The 16691-nt window shown below is 44.3% G+C and overlaps 1 protein-coding gene across 2 annotated transcripts in view; it reads right to left on the bottom strand.

The window, feature by feature from the left end:
- Positions 1-16691, bottom strand: part of epha8 (eph receptor A8) — a 568862-nt gene that overhangs the window by 33341 nt on the left and 518830 nt on the right. For both annotated transcript variants that reach the window (XM_078558294.1, XM_078558293.1), the window contains exon 15: positions 905-1095. In XM_078558294.1, the coding sequence (XP_078414420.1) occupies positions 905-1095 (191 nt within the window). The remainder of the gene's footprint in view (positions 1-904; positions 1096-16691) is intronic.

Consider the following 16691-nt stretch of genomic DNA (forward strand, 5'->3'; position numbering starts at 1 on the left):
CACAGTACTCCAGCTGTGGCTTCATCAAGGTTCTATACAACTCCAACATGACCTCCCTACTTTTGTAATCTATGCCTCGATTGATAAAGGCAAGAGTCCCTTATGCCTTTGTCACCACCCCACTAACATGCCCCTCTGCCATAAGTCTTCACTATCCTGGAAAGAGAGCACATAACAATTGGTATTTGTACCAAACAGTTTTGCAGTCTTTCTTTGAAGAGATTGAAGAAGCACACATGAGGTAACAGTAAAAAACACAATGTCTAGCTCGAATGTCTAGCGGGACCATGAGATATTCAGATGGGGATTGGTTCTATGTATGTAAATAAATGAACACACCATGTTTGTAACAGCACTTCCAACGCCACCGGAACCTTGATTAAAGACAGACATGCTCGGCAGCTGCACCAGCTGAAGGATTGCTACATTAGCTTTTCTAAATCACACTGCTTTCCATCTTTTTCCCATTATCATGCTAGTCTAAATATTCCATGAATTGCCAGCATTTGGACATATTATAATGAAGAGTTCTTACGCCTTGCCAGCCTTTACCATCACTGCAGTAAGTGAAGGCACGATCAGTCCTGTTATATACAACTTTAACTGGACCAGTGTCTTTCAATAATTCAGAACAAATGGGATAATGGTGCAAAGGAGCAGAAAATATGTTAAAAGTAATGGGGTAGATCTTGAAAATGTATGCTCGTGTGAAATGGAGAAAGCAAGTCAACAGCTCGTTTTACATTGCTCCTGATTGAATTCAATAGAAATAAAAATTGCCAGTGGTGCAAAACAGGCAACTGATGCTCCACAGCCCAAAGTCAGCGTCTACCCTAATACCTTTTCAAAGAGGCAGCTGCCTCTGCCCCTTTGAAAAACAAAGCTGGGGTAACTGATTTCTCACCTGCTTGTGGTATCAAGAATCTTGAGGGCAGTTGGGTTCCTAATGAGCTTGTCCAATACACTGACAATCTGGATAAACTTGGGCCTCTCATTGCGGTCTTTCTGCCAACAGTCTAACATTAGCTGATGGAGGGCTGCTGGGCAGCCCATGGGAGCTGGAAGACGATAACCTTCCTCCACGGATTTAATTACCTGCAATATAAAATATTAATGTTACTAATCTTTAAAACAGGAACTCAGTTTGTGTTAGCAACAAAGGGAAGTACCTGATTCTGTAGCTGTGCCATATTAATTCCATACACTATAAGAGGAAACTCGAGGGATTTATGAATGTCGAGAACCCAGAATTAGACCTCCAACATTTATTAATCTTTAATGCAAAGTCTTCCACCTCTACCCAGTCAGATTTATGTGTGATTCAAATCCATAATGTATGGTGGACTCCTAAACCTTGATATTTACTGGGACAGGATTTCCAAGCAGTGGGAAGGGGTTCTGGCAATGCTTTTAGTTTTGACCGCAAGGTGTGTTTTTTAAATAGGATTTCCACCCAAAAGTCAGCCAGATTGACAGGCTTGGCTCGCTGTCAGGTGGGGAATGCTGCAGCAGAGGCCACAGCCTACAGACAAGTAAGTTGGTGCTTCTAGGGTACATAAGAAATAGGAGCAGGAGTAGACTATTTGGCTCCTTGAACCTGGTGCATTATTCAATATGATCATGGCTGAACGTCCTGTAATATCCCCCTATCCCTTACTTCTCTTGGCATCCAAAAATGTATCGATCTCTGTTTCGAATATACTCAATGACTGAGTATCCACAGCTCTCTAGTGTAGAGAATGCCAAAGATTTACAGCCCTCTGAGTGAAAACATTTCTCCTCTTCTCAGTTCCAAATGGCCAATCTCTTATTCTGAGAGTAGTAACCCATGTTCTAGACTCCCCTGCCAAAGGAAACATCTCCCACCAACATCAACCCTATCAAGTTCCTTAAGAATTTTATATGTTTTAATTAGATCACTACTCATTTGCCTAAACTCTGGGGAATATAGGCTAGTCTACTCAACCTTTCCTCATAGGATAATCCCATCATCTCAATTTAATATGCCCTCCATCACTCAGTCTACTGAACCTTTGTTGCTCTCCCTCCAAAGCAAGTATAACCTTCATTAGGTGATGAGAGCAAAGCGATACACAACAACCCAGGTGTGGTCTCACCAATGCCATGAGACTTCTTCACTCTTATACTCCAATCTCTTTGTAATAAATACTTTCTTAATTGCTTGCTGTATCTGGATCTTTACTTTGTGTGATTCAGGTACAAATACACCCAGGTGCCACTGAACACCAGTCTCAGTCATTCACCATTTAAAAAGCATTCTGCTTTTCTATTTTTCCTTCCAAATTGGATAACTTCACACTTCAGATCACGAGATGGGGTGGGGGTGATGATGGGTGAGTACAGAGGATATTGTAGGGTCAGGTGGTGATCATGGGGGTGCAGAGATAGAGTTCAGGATAGAGATGTGAGGCTGAGGGGGATCTGATTGTGTCAGGGGGACTGAGTGTAATGACACGGTGGGTCCCAATCATGCGGAAGTATCCAATCGTGTGGTGAGGGGCAGAGGGGCCTCATTCCTGGGAGGGAACAATTTATCTGGAGGTGCCTTGAGTGCAGCACTCCTCCTTATCCTAGCCCATAAGCACTGTTGGAAAGGTACTTATCTCATCCACATAACAGTCCTTGCCTCCCTTTAGCTGCTGGTTTTCTGAGGCCCAGGAAACCTGGCAGGCCAGATTTAAGTTTAAAATGGAGATAAAATATGAGATATGCAGCATCATTAAAATATTTAAATAAGTGACCTGCCTCCTGGTAAGGGAATGGTTGCTCACTGTGCCCCACTCCTCCCCACCTCAGTTGAACTCAGAGGTGGATGGGTTTGAGGTGGATGGGTTTGAGTTGAAGATTTTTAAACTTTTTACATTCCACCCAAACCAAACCCAGTTAAGTCCCAGCGGTGATGGGAAGAGGCCCATTTCACAGCCTCAACTGATTCACTGGTGGGCAGGCTACCCAATTCCACCACCACTGCTGGCAGAATTGTGGTGGGGGCAGGGGCAGATGAATGTTACATTAACCTCCCCCCACCCACCACCACCGGTCCACCTTCAAATCTGTTGGTGGGGGAACTTAAAATCCAGCCCTATTTCTTCTGAAGTGACCTAACAAGCCAATAAGTTGTCAGGGCATCTAGGGATGGGCAATAAAAGGGTGAAACCAGTGTCACTACCTCTCACAAACAGGGTGCCATCCTTGGCTCAATGGGTGTTCTTGTACATGAGTTTGATGATCGTGGGTTTAAGTGTCACTCCAGAAAATTGAGCACATTACCCAGGCTGACACTTCAGCGCAGGAAGGCAGAATGCAGAGTGCTGCACTGTTGCTGGTGCCATCATTTGGATGAAATGATGAACCGATTCCCTCTCAGAAATACGCATAAGATCGCATGGCACTATTGAAGAAGGTGCCACCAGGACAACATTCATCCCTCAGCCAATGCCATCACACTCCATTATCTGGTCATTTATCTCATTGCTGTTTGTGGGAGCTTGCTGTGTGACATTAGCAGTCACACCTCCCTATATTATAACAACACCGATGTTTCAAAAATATTTCATTGGAATAAGCAGATGATGGCATCCGGAGATCACGAACAGTGCTATAGAAATGCAAAGTTCCTACATTCCCAAATAAATCTCTAAGAAAGTGCATAAACATTATGCAATTGGATAAAAATCTGGAGAAGAGTACACAGACCACTGTAGGAGACCAGTTACACTTTGAATGACATTAAACATTTGTTTGTTTGATGGGTTTTCTGATAAGATAGTTCTGATATCTATTAACAGTGGGGATACTTACTACTGGAACAGGGCCCTGACAGTCATGATTCAATTTGACGACTTGACAGGCTATGTTTTCTAATCAGTAAAATACAGACAGAGCTCGTATTTATATAATGATTTCCATGACCTTAGAATTCATTAAACTGTGTTACAATAAATTACTTTCTGAAGTGCAGTTACTGTGGTCTTGTAGTCAAACATGGCAGCCAACTTGAGTGTACAAGTTAGATAAATTGCCAGTTAATTTGTTTCTCTGGTGGTGTTGGTTGATGCATCAATGTTGGGACCGGGATACTCGAGGTCTACATGTTGTTCTTCCATTAGTGCTTTTAGCTCTTTTAGATTTGTTTGAGAAAGCAGATGAGGCCTCAGTTTAACATTCCACCAAAAAGCAGTACCTTGGACAGTGCAGCATTCCCTCAGGTACTGCACTGAAGTGTTCAGAGCCTGGAGCTGGACTTGAACTCTTGACTATCTAACTCAGAGGCAAATGTGGCACCGGTTTTGTTACTTGTTCTTAACACAGGTGTATCAAACATGAAGGAAATGATTGGTAAACTAAATGAAGAGTTCTTTATTGAAGAACAACAGAATTCCAGGAGAAAAACAGAATTACCTGGAAAAACTCAGCAGGTCTGGCAGCATTGGCGAAGAAAAGAGTCGACGTTTCGAGTCCTCATGACCCTTCAACAGAACTGAGTATAGTTAGGAGAGGGGTGAAATATAAGCTGGTTTAAGGTGGGGGGGGGGGGTGGGGGGTGGGGGGTGTGGCGGGAGAGAAGTTGAGGGTGGGGTGGTTGTAGGGACAAGCAAGCAGTGATAGGAGAAGATAATCAAAAGATGTCACAGACAAAAGGATCAAAGAGATGTTGAAGGTGGTGATATTATCTAAGAAAATGTGCTAATTAAGAATGGATGGCAGGATACTTAAGGTACAGCTCTAGTGGGGGTGGGGTGGAAAGACTGACAAGGTATTAGCTGTAGATTTAAAAATAATGGAAATAGGTGGAAAAAGAAAAATCTATATAAATTATTGAAAAAAACAATAGGGAGGGGGAAGAAATGGGGTGGGGATGGGGGGAGGGAGTTTAAGATCTAAAGTTGTTGAATTCAATATTCAGCCCAGAAGGCTGTAAAGTGCCTAGTCGGAAGATGAGGTGCTGTTCCTCCAGTTTGCGTTGGGCTTCACTGGAACAATGCAGCATGCCAAGGACAGACATGTGGGCAAGAGAGCAGGGTGGAGTGTTAAAATAGCAAGCGACAGGGAGGTTTGGGTCTTTCTTGTGGACAGACCGCAGGTGTTCTGCAAAGCGGTCGCCCAGTTTGCGTTTGGTCTCTCCAATGTAGAGGAGACCGCATTGGAGCAACGAATGCAGTAGACTAAGTTAGGGGAAATGCAAGTGAAATGCTGCTTCACTTGAAAGGAATGTTTGGGCCCTTGGACGGTGAGGAGAGAGGAAGTGAAGGGGCAGGTGTTGCATCTTCTGTGTGGGCATGGGGAGGTGCCATAGGTGGGGGCTGAGGAGTAGGGGGTGATGGAGGAGTGGACCAGGGTGTCCCGGAGGGAACGATCCCTACGGAATGCCGCCAGGTGAAGGGAAGATGTGTTTGGTGGTGGCATCATGCTGGAGTTGGCGGAAATGGCGAAGGATGATCCTTTGAATGCGGAGGCTGGTGGGGTGATAAGTGAGGACAAGGGGGACCCTATCATGTTTCTGGGAGGGAGGAGAAGGCGTGAGGGCGGATGCGCGGGAGATGGGCCGGACACGGTTGAGGGCCCTATCAACGACCGTGGGTGGAAAACCTCGGTTAAGGAAGAAGGAGGACATGTCAGAGGAACTGTTTTTGAAGGTAGTGTCTTCAGAACAGATGCGACGGAGGCGAAGGAACTGAGAGAATGGGATGGAGTCCTTACAGGAGGCGGGGTGTGAGGAGCTGTAGTCGAGGTAGCTGTGGGAGTCGGTAGGCTTGTAATGGATATTGGTGGACAGTCTATCATCAGAAATTGAGACAGAGAGGTCAAGGAAGGGAAGGGAAGTGTCAGAGATGGACCATGTGAAAATGATGGAGGGGTGGAGATTGGAAGCAAAATTAATACATTTTTCCAAGTCCAGACGAGAGCATGAAGCCGCACCAAAGTAATCATCGATGTACCGGAGAAAGAGTTGTGGGAGGGGGCTGGAGTAGGACTGGAACGAGGAATGTTCCACATACCCCATAAAGAGACAGGCATAGCTGGGGCCCATGCGGGTACCCATAGCCACACCTTTTATTTGGAGGAAGTGAGAGGAGTTAAAGGAGAAATTGTTCAGTGTGAGAACAAGTTCAGCCAGATGGAGGAGAGTAGTGGTGGATAGGGATTGTTCGGGCCTCTGTTCAAGGAAGAAGCTAAGGGCCCTCAGACCATCCTGGTGGGAGATGGAGGTGTAGAGGGATTGGACATCCATGGTGAAGAGGAAGCGGTTGGGGCCAGGGAACTTGAAATTGTTGATGTGACGTAAGGTGTCAGAGGAATCACGGATATAGGTGGGAAGGGACTGGACAAGGGGAGAGAGAAGGGAGTCAAGATAACGAGAAATGAGTTCCGTGGGGCCGGAACAGGCTGACACGATCGGTCTGCCGGGACAGTTCTGTTTGTGGATTTTGGGTAGGAGGTAGAAGCGGGCTGTCCAAGGTTGGGCGACTATCAGGTTGGAAGCTGTGGGAGGAAGATCTCCAGAGGAGATGAGGTCAGTGACAGTCCTGGAAACAATGGCTTGATGTTCAGTGGTGGGGTCATGGTCCAGGGAGAGGTAGGAGGAAGTGTCTGCGAGTTGACGCTCAGCCTCCATGAGGTAGAGGTCAGTGCGCCAGACAACAACAGCACCACCCTTGTCAGCGGGTTTGTTGACAATGTTGGGGTTGGACCTGAGAGAATTCCAGGAGAGCTGTTCATACACATTTTATCTGCTGATCAATACTGCTCCAAATATTATATCACATGTTAACTTGCATGACATGCGGTGATGATGCATACCAAACCATTTACATATTCAGCAGTATGTTAAACTACATGCACTTCAATGCATTATCACAACAGTACCAACTGAGCCAAGGCATCTTGATTAACTGGTGTAACAGTGGACTTCATGCCAGATCCTAGTTTAGCCCATCAGTTTGCTGTTAATTATATCAATATTAGATCATGATGATGTCATCTAGATCTTCTTCAGTTCCCTGCCTGAAGGCAGGTCCAGCCCACAGCACTGCCGCCTCCACCACAAGTAGCCAGATCCCGATTCCACCCCAGCCAGAAAGGGGATCGAACCCCATGCTATTGGCACCATTTTGGTCCACACTGGCCATCCAGCCAACCAGTCCCGCCAAAGGAGTCCAAGTTGCTATGGCAACATGCACTTTTTTTGATTCGTCCATGGGATGTGAGCGTCGCTGGCTAGGCCAACATTTATTGCCCATCCCTAACTGCCCTTGTTCAGAGGGCATTTTTAAGAGTCAACCACATTGCAGTGAGTCTAGAGTCACATGTAGGCCAGACGATTTCCTTCCCTAAAGGACACTAGTGAACCACTTGGGTTTTTACGACAATGGACAGTGGTTTCATGGTCATCATTAGACTTACAATTGCAGATTTTTATTGAATTCAAATTGCACCATCCGCCATGGTGGGATTCAAACCCGGGTCCCCAGAGCATTATCCTGAGTCTCTGGAACACTAGTCCGTACATGCATGTTGTAGTCTGGAGTTATGAATAGTGATGGTAGAGGCTCCAATTTCTTTCCATCATATGGCTGACCAGAAATCTCTCCCATTCTTACCGGCTGCCATTGGCATGTGTTGGGAAGATTTGCAGGTTGATCCTCAACATGGTTGTCCTCATATTGAATACACCTTCCTTGGTTATCAAGTCCTGGAGTGGGACTTGAACCCAGAGCTTTTGGCTCAGAGACAGGGGCACTACCCATCACGCCACAGGACCTCCATCATGTAGTTTTCCACACAATTTCCAGACCAGTATAGTGCTCAGTCATCTACCTGTTCAAACAACATCAGTGTCCAGAGCTGGCAGGCTGCACTATTTGTGGAAGTATATTTTAAGATCCCTATAGAAAGCAGTTTGAGTTTCCACCTCATTGGTCTGCAGATTTTGTATTCTAACACTGTCATTTATTTGGTACATTCTGATATTGACACAGTGAGTTTCCCAATGGAAATTCCCAAGCGCTTCCATTTTTTTAGAGAGAGATGAGGAGTGGGAATGGAGGGGTACAAGCAGAGCCGACAGTACCCATTGCTCTGATCCAAGCAGAGATGCTCCTGACTGCAAGGACTGCACAGAACTAACTGCACCGATTGCAGTGGAAAGCCATTTGCAGCAGTGCACCATCTGCTGCATGGATACCTGCACACATACCAGAGGGCTAGCATTGCCAGTGGTTGTAACAACTTACTGTCTCCCTCCAGGCATGGTGCAGTGTGATCCTATAGGGAGAGAATGTCCTGGAGTGGTAAAGCAGGACTGCCCTCCTCATTTATAACTCTTTCACTACCCCCTCAACTTCAGCAGCCATCAAACAGACGGTTGGGTTTTTGTTCACTCCATCACTTGGCCACAGATTCAATTTCTTGCCTCCATGTGCATTTCCCCAGTTATTGGGACTTTCCAGGTTCAAGTCCCACTCCAGGGTTTGAGCACAAAGATAAAGGCTGACACTCCGGTGCCGTGCTGAGGGAGTGCTGCACTGTCAGAGGTGCCATCATTTGGAGGAGAATTTTAACTGAGGACCCATCTGCTTGCTCAGGTGGATGTAAAAGATCCTGTGGCACTATTTTGAAGAAGAGTAAGGAAGTTCTCCCTAGTGAACAGGTCAATATTGATCCTTCAGTCAAAATGGAAACAGATGATCTGGTCGCTTTGCTCTTTGTGGGAATTTGCTGAGTGCAAAATGACTGCTGCAGTTCCTACATTACAACAGTGCTTTCGCTGGCTGTAAAATGCTTAGGGACATCGAGTAGTTGCAAAAAGCACGTCCTTCTTTCATATTAAGGAAATAAAGCTGAGCCTGCAAAATTATGCTTTCTCCTAACTACAAGGATAGTCAGTCATTGCCCATAACATCAACTATTAGAAGCTGGTGAGCATGCAAGACTGAGGCCAGTTCACCAACCCTCATAAATATAGCACCTAAAATCCAAGCAGAAGCCCAATTAGTAAACCTAACCTAGCTATTCTAGTCAAAAAAATGGCTTTTTGTACAAAACATGAACAAGTTCTTATATCAGTTCAAGTGCTCCAAGATTCAGGTGATAGTGGCTGAAAATCACGTTCCTGGATCCTGACATCTTTGGGATGCACTTGAATTTTCAAAGTGAGGAAGGGGATGGGGGGTGTGGGAAGGGAGTCAGCTACCACCGGTTTCCAATTACCAGCCAGTTAAGCTCTTTGAGGAGTCAGTTAATGGCCAGGAAGGACGTTTTGTTGATTTTCATTCTGGTAATCGCTGACCCCAGTCTGATGTATAGCTGTTGGGAGGGCAGAAGTTAGTTTTTTTTTCTGTTGAAAATTTTTGGGAGCTGGGGGATCTTGAGCCAGTTCGTATGCTTCACCTTCCATTTGGCCGTTTGGCCGCTTTTGTGCTTGGTGAGGCTGCTGGCTCACCAAAGTGCTGCCTGCTCTATTCTGTAAGGCAGCAGCAGACTCCAACATGGCTGTTGTCTGCCTTTGCAGCTTCTGCTCTGCAAGCTGCTCCCATCTCCTGTGACACTTACTGCCTCTAATTGGGTGCTGAACTCACCTCTGGCCCGGATGGGGCATTTATATTATAAAACGGTGTAGTGTATGCGAGATGCAGATGCAGTGTGGGGTCAGGACACGGATATTATCTGGGCATTGGGTACCCGATTCCAGATTGAAGATGAAGCCTTAGATATCTGCTAATATGCCAGGTTTCGATCTTAAAGGGTACAAATCTAAAATTGCTGGTGTGATTTAACTGGCTTGAACACTGATTGGTATCCTTGTTATGTATTATGCCTTCAGCAGGCCAGGAGTTTTAATTTAGAATTTGCATGTTTTAGCTGTGTTACTTCCGTAGTGATTTGCCACCTTAGAATAAGATTCCTAGTTGATCTATTTTGTCTCCATGGAAACTTGATTTCACAGTCTCAAGTGAAGCCAGATCCATTTTTATCTGTGTCTTAACTCTAACCATTTTATAACTTTGAAACCTTCTAAATTAGAACAAAAAGCTAATTTTAGCTCATTTTCAGAGCACAATGAGAATGTCAATGTTCTTTGCATTCATCAACTTCTGTTTTGCAACCGGCACTGTATAATATCAGAACAATATCGGTTCTGCAGATATTTTATGGAAGTGACTGCGTGCTTGCGAATCCTCAAAATGTATTTTTTTGCCTCTCCAAGAGCTTCAGACATTCTCAGCTTCCAGAGATGATTTTCTCAGTGTGTCAGACTGGCTCAGTAATATGTATTTTGCATTCACTTCTCTGCCTCAACCTACTGTCTATTGTAAGGTAGCAATCACCTCAAGCTCTATTCAATTGCACTCTGGGTATTTGAAGCTAATAACGTTTCAAGCGCCTATTGTCATACCAGTGAAGATGTTCCACTGACTGATATAAAGTAGGTCCTGCCTACTAGATTTGACCACAGACTGAGTCAGCCCATCCCATAAAACCAGGTTTGAGATGTTGGTTAGTGGGGTAGATGGATAGCTGGGACAAAGACAGTGGCGTGTTTCTGTAGCTCCCCACCATCGGTCAGGTGAACAGAAATCCCAATGCATATATTTGTTGTGGAGGATTTGTTGTGCTCATGGTTATTTGCAGTTGTTTTGAAGTGTTTTTTTCACAGCTTGAAGCCTATCATAAACTGTCAACTGACAATTATTGCAGCATAACAACAGGGGAGTACTGAGACATGTCAGAGCATTGTACAGGGTAACAGTTTTAAGCAGCAGCCCTGATGATCATAAACACTCAATCCATTAATGAATATTAGAGTTGAGCAACATTCTTCAGAGTACATGGTCTGTGATTATTTTTTAACATTTCCTTTAAGTTTTGTTCCCATCACAGATATGGCTAAATTCAACTCCATAATGGCAGGGCTAAGGTTAATAAATATGGCACGACTGACTGTATTGTGTGATCATGCACTTATTCCAATGTTCTCAAATAGCAGATTAGCAGGAATATATTACAAACTGTACAATGCAGCTTCTTAGGTCTATCAAAAACCTTACATGAAACAATCTAAAGCAGAATTAATCCATTATCAGCTGGACACAGGTCTATTATTGCAAAGCAAATAGATAATAGAAGTGAATAATAATCCAATAATTCAATGACAATTAGCACTGATTCAACAATGTTCCTCAAAGAGACTCAGGGATTAGAAGCTGAGAAATTGCATTGTCACGCTTCGAGGTTGTTCAAGGGCTAAGTTACTTTGTTAAGTCAGTGCGGAATTCTGCATTGCATTTGGTACATTCCCAATATCAACTGGGACAATCCAGGGTTCAGTCAGAAGAAGTCAGGTACCTACTGGCAGTGAAGTACAATTGTGGGTCAAGTCAATCAGAGGCCCTCGTCGCTGGATTCTGCTGTAATCAATTACACCTCTTCTACGCCCATCTTTTATTTCTAAAATTGGCCCATTATCACTGCCTTTTGCCTTTCTGAGGATATGAGGATGGTGGAGTTGAGGTAGAAGATGATCTTATGGAAAAGCGGAGCAGGCTCGAGGGCCTGCTGGTCCACTCTGTTGCTATCTCTTATGTTTTTATCATTGCTTTAGTTGCTTCACAACTCTTTCCTCCAGCCTAAGACATACCTTCCCCATTTCTTATTCTCTCCCCAACTTTCACCAACTCTGCTTCAAAACTTTCCATTTCTAACTTCTTCCCGTTCTGGCGAAAGGTCATTGGCCTCTCTTTCCACAGCTGCTGCTTCACCATTGCTGTTTCTAACATATTCTGCTCTCATTTCTCCTTTACAAGCACTCTATGGCTTGTTATAGGTTGACATGGACATTGTCAGAGGCCTGAGAGCATGTCGCATAGCCAAAGAATAGCAATTAAAAAAAAACCCTTAAAACTTAAAATTAAATGGTTTTATTTCTCTTCATGCCAATGCCTCAGCAGGGAGAGGGGTGTTACTGAGCATCATAGGTCCAAATGGATCAAGGTTAATCTCTCATCTGTGTTGAATATGACTCATCTTCTCTGTGCTAATGAGGGGAAAAAGGCATTCAATCCTCCTACTCCTGGACAATTTCCGATGATTCCAATTATAAAATATCTTTGTCAGATTGTGTGAAAACACAACAACAACTTGTTTTTATATAGCACCACAGGCACCTTATCAAACAAAATTTGACACTGAGCTACATAAGCTACAATAGGGCACGTGGCTAGAAGCTTGGTTAGAGTGGTAGGTTCTAAGGACCACCTTAAAGGAGGAAAAAGAGATCGAGAGTTTTAGGGAAGCAATTCCAGAACTTAGGGACTTGGCAGCTGAAAGCACTTCTGCAAGGTTGGAGTGATTAAAATCAGAGATGCACAAGAGGAATGAATAGGAGTAATGCAGAGATCTCAGAGGGCTGTGGAGCTGGAAGAAATTACAGAGATAGGGAGGGGCAGGTCCACTGAGAGATCTGGAAACAAAATCAAGATCACCTATGATGCCCACTTAGAGGTGAAAAGCTTGCCAAATACTCACAGTGTAAGCACACATGGTCATTTGTTCAACATGTTTTGACGTCAGAGTCAGATTTGGTGTTTACTGAGGTCAGCCATCTACCAGCATGCCAATTAATCGACATGCTCGAGCAATGTGCAGTTTAAATTTAATGATAGAAAATTATATTCTGGCAGGAGATTTGTAGTAGTTCAGAGGTTTCCACTTAAAATCTACAACTCCCTATTGACTAAAGGCAACATAAAATTGAGAAATATTAAAGTGCTGCAGTAATTTTTATTATTGTAAGAAGAATGGGATGCTATAAGAAAAGGGCATTGATTAAATCTTTTCATTACTTGGCTGAGATGTTGAAGGAAAGCCTGTGTAAGGAACATCTTGACTAAACAGTCTCTGTTGGGCTGGGGCCGAATCCAACACATCACATAAAGAGTAAATGCTTCCATCGGAAGGAGGGTCACTAATTTAAGTCAATTGGCCAAAGAACCAGAGGGGACATGTGGATAATAAATTAATGCAGTGAATTGTTTTAATCTGGAATGCAGTGCCTAAAAGGGTGGTGGAAGCAGATTCAGTAGTAACTTTCAAAAGAAAATTGAATAAGAAATTGAAAGAAAAAGTTTACAAGGCTAGCTGAGAAAACAGAGGTGTGGGACTAATTGGATAGCTCTTTCTTAGGAACCAGCACAAGCATGATGGGAAGAATGGCCTCCTTCTGTGCTATACCATCCTTGATTCTATGATAACAGAGGGCTGTCAGTGGCCACGGACCCATACCCAAACATGAGTCAGCATCTTTGAAGGAAGAAGTGGGGGTGAGGGCGAAGGAGAAAGAAAATATGAGGGAATATTTGTAAATATTCATGTTGAAAATTTTGCTGACCTTCAATCTTATAGTTCTGAGCCATAAGTCAGGGAATAGATGAGAAACGAGATGAGCTCATTTAATAGGCTTCCTTTTAAAAGTCATGTTGCAAGTTTAATTACTGGGTTTTCATGCATACTGTGTCCCATGTAGGGCTTATTGTGAGAATTTCATGAACGTTTTTACGTTTGCCATTTATCCTGTTTGAACACTGAGGTGCTGTTCAAAAATAGAACTGGTCACTGATTTTCGCACGCACGCGCACGAAAAAGCACAGGAATCTCCCTGAGACATGGAGCTGCCTCAGGGAGATTAACTTAAGCTTTAAGCTTGGGAAAAAATAAAAAAATAAAATTATTCAGACATGTCCCTCAGACATGAGCTGGGACATGTTTATGAATTTTCATTAAGATTTTTATTTAATTAATGAAACCTTCATGAAACCTCATCCAGCCCGTGGATAAGGCTTCATGAAAAATGTGAAGGCCGCTTGAGCTTTTCGCCTGCCCGCCAACCTTAAGGTTGGACGGGCAGCTTTCTCAATAGGGTTCGTTAGTTTGTTAATGGCTTTAACAGGTCTTTGACAGTTTGGCAGATGTGCAGCCGACTCCAGTGCACGCCCGCCGAACTGAAGATCAGAATGATGCGCGGTGACGTCGGGACGCACGTCTGACGTCACTGCACGTCATTTTACGCATCGGCACACGTGGCCCACTCCCGCACACCAAACAGAAGATTCTGGCCTAGGTGATTATAAACTTTCTTTTTGAACTGCTGCAATCCACATGGTTGAAGTACACCCACAGTGCTGTTAGTTAAGGATTTCTAAGACACTGAAGGAACAGCAATGACCAAATTTCCAAATTAAGTTGGTGATTGACTTGGAGATGAACCTGGAGCAAGTATTATTCCCATGCACCCCGTGCCCTTGACCTTCTAAGTGGTGAAGGTCACAGGTTTGGAAGGTGCCGTCGGAGGAACCTTGGTGAGTTGCAGCAGTATATCTTGTAGATGGTACACACTGCTGCCACTGTGCATCGATGGTGGATGGAGTGAATGTTTATTGTGGTGGAAATGGTGCCAATCAAATGGGCTGCATTTTGTGGAGCATCATCTGTTGTGGGAGCTGCACTCATCCACTTAAGTGGAGAGTATTCCAACACACTCCTGACTTGTGCCTTGTTGATGGTGGACAGGCTTTGGGGAGTCAGGAGGTGAGTTACTCACTGCAACATTCCTAGCCTCTGACCTGCTCTTGTAGCCACAGTATTTATATGGCTAGTCCAGTTCAGTTTCTGGTCAATGGTAACCCCCCAGGATGTTGATAGTGGGAGATTCAGTGATGGTAATGCCATTGAACATCAGGGGGCAATGGTTAGATTCTCTCTAGTTGGAGAACGTCATTGCCTGGTACTTGCATGGCGTGAATGTTACTTATCTGTTACATAGGGGGTGGCGGTGGTGTAGTGGTACTGTCACTAGCCCAGGGACTCAGGGTAATGTGCTGAGGACCTGGGTTCAAATCCCACCATGGCAGCTGGTCAATAAAGAAATCTGGGATTGAAAGTCTGATGATGACCATGAAACTACTGCTGATTGTTGTAAAAACCCATCTGGTTTATTGATGTCCTTTAGGGAAGGAAATCTGTTGTCCTTGTCTGGTCTACATGTGACTGCAGACCCACAATAACTCTTAGCAGCTGGATACAAGTGAGAGGCTGGCTAAAGGGTGATGAGTCATATGTAGGGTAAACTGGGTAAAAACAGCAGCTTTCCTTCCTTAATGGGCTTTCAGAACCAGTTGAAGTTTTACAACGTCCCGATGCCTCATTGAACGTGTTACTGAAACCAGCTTTTTGTTCTAGATTTATTTCATATTTAAAAACAAACTGACTTAAAATTCACCCAAGACAGTCATGGATCTGTGAAGTTGGAATGGCTTGTGATGTTAGCCAATGCGTAGTTGGCACATCACCAACTGTTAATCTGTGACCTCCCTTTGGAATGCTGTTAGGAAGCAGCTTGTTTTATGTCTTTCATCTGCAGACAGGCAAGCAGAAAACAGCTGATCAAGTCGAGCAACAGCTGTTTTCATTCGATTTGTGGCAGTTATCCCTGCGCTCTCCTGATGTCTCAATAATAGTAATTCCTGCTCCTGAACTCCATCCAGTGATTCCTGTTAAAGTCTGCAAGTGCAGCTGCCCTCTGTGAGCGGGATCAGCTTCAACTGTGATTCCAACCACAGTCAAAGCTGCCAACACCCAGACACAAGGGATGGCCACTGGGGCGAGGTCACAGAAGCTGTCGGCAGCTGGGGAATTTGCACTGAGCAGTGAAGGAAAGGTGAAAATTAAATCACTTGTGTTTCTTTTAATCCCCGGTTGGTGGGGGGGCATGACAACTATATTTTTTTTCATTCACAGGATGTGACATTGTTGGCAAGGCCAGCATTTGTTGCCCATCCCTAATTGCCCTTGAACTGAGTGGCTTGCTAGGCCATTTCAGAGGGCAGTTAAGAGGCTACCACATTGCTGTAGATCTGGAGTCACATGTAGGCCAGACCAGGTAAGGATGGCAGATTTCCTTCCCTAAAGGGCATGAGTGAACCAGATGGAGTTTTTATGACTATCAATGGTACATTTCATGGTTACCACAGACTGAGACTAGCTTTATAATTCCAGATTTATTAACTGAATTCAAATCCCTCCAGCTGCTGTAGTGGGATTTGAGCCCATGTCCCAGAGCACTAACCAGAGCCTCTGGATTACCAGTCCACTGACATTAGCACCACGCCACAATCTCCCCAATTACAGAAAGCACTAACAGGCTGAAATTTCAGGCCTTTCCACATACTCTGCAAACCTCATGCTCCAAAATGGTTTATGTTTAATTGACACTGATTCATATTAATTCATGAAGTCTCACCGGGTTCTGCTAGGGATCTCAGACATCAAACCGCAGTTAATGGTTTTAATGGTGACCATTGGGAGTGTAGTGGGAGTGGGGCAGATGTCTGAACCTCATTTTAAAGGTCACCCTCCTGGCCCCTTCCTGCTGAGTGGCGGGGTGGCAGGGGGGTGGGAAGGGTTAAAGTTGTCTTTTCTGTATCTTTCCCAATCCATTCTGATGCAGGTGTGGAGAAATTTCCAGGTCTTCACAGGGAATATGGTATTCGAACTCAGAGTTTGCTGGAGCTTTTTGGATTCCCAAAACATGCAGAGGGACAGAAATTCCACTGCTACATGTGCAAGCTTTGTAATCTCACTGAGAGCATAGCAGTTCTGGCTGAGGTAAATACTAT

This window comes from Cetorhinus maximus, chromosome 15 (genome assembly GCF_964194155.1).
Source record: "Cetorhinus maximus chromosome 15, sCetMax3.hap1.1, whole genome shotgun sequence".
NCBI lineage: Eukaryota > Metazoa > Chordata > Chondrichthyes > Lamniformes > Cetorhinidae > Cetorhinus > Cetorhinus maximus.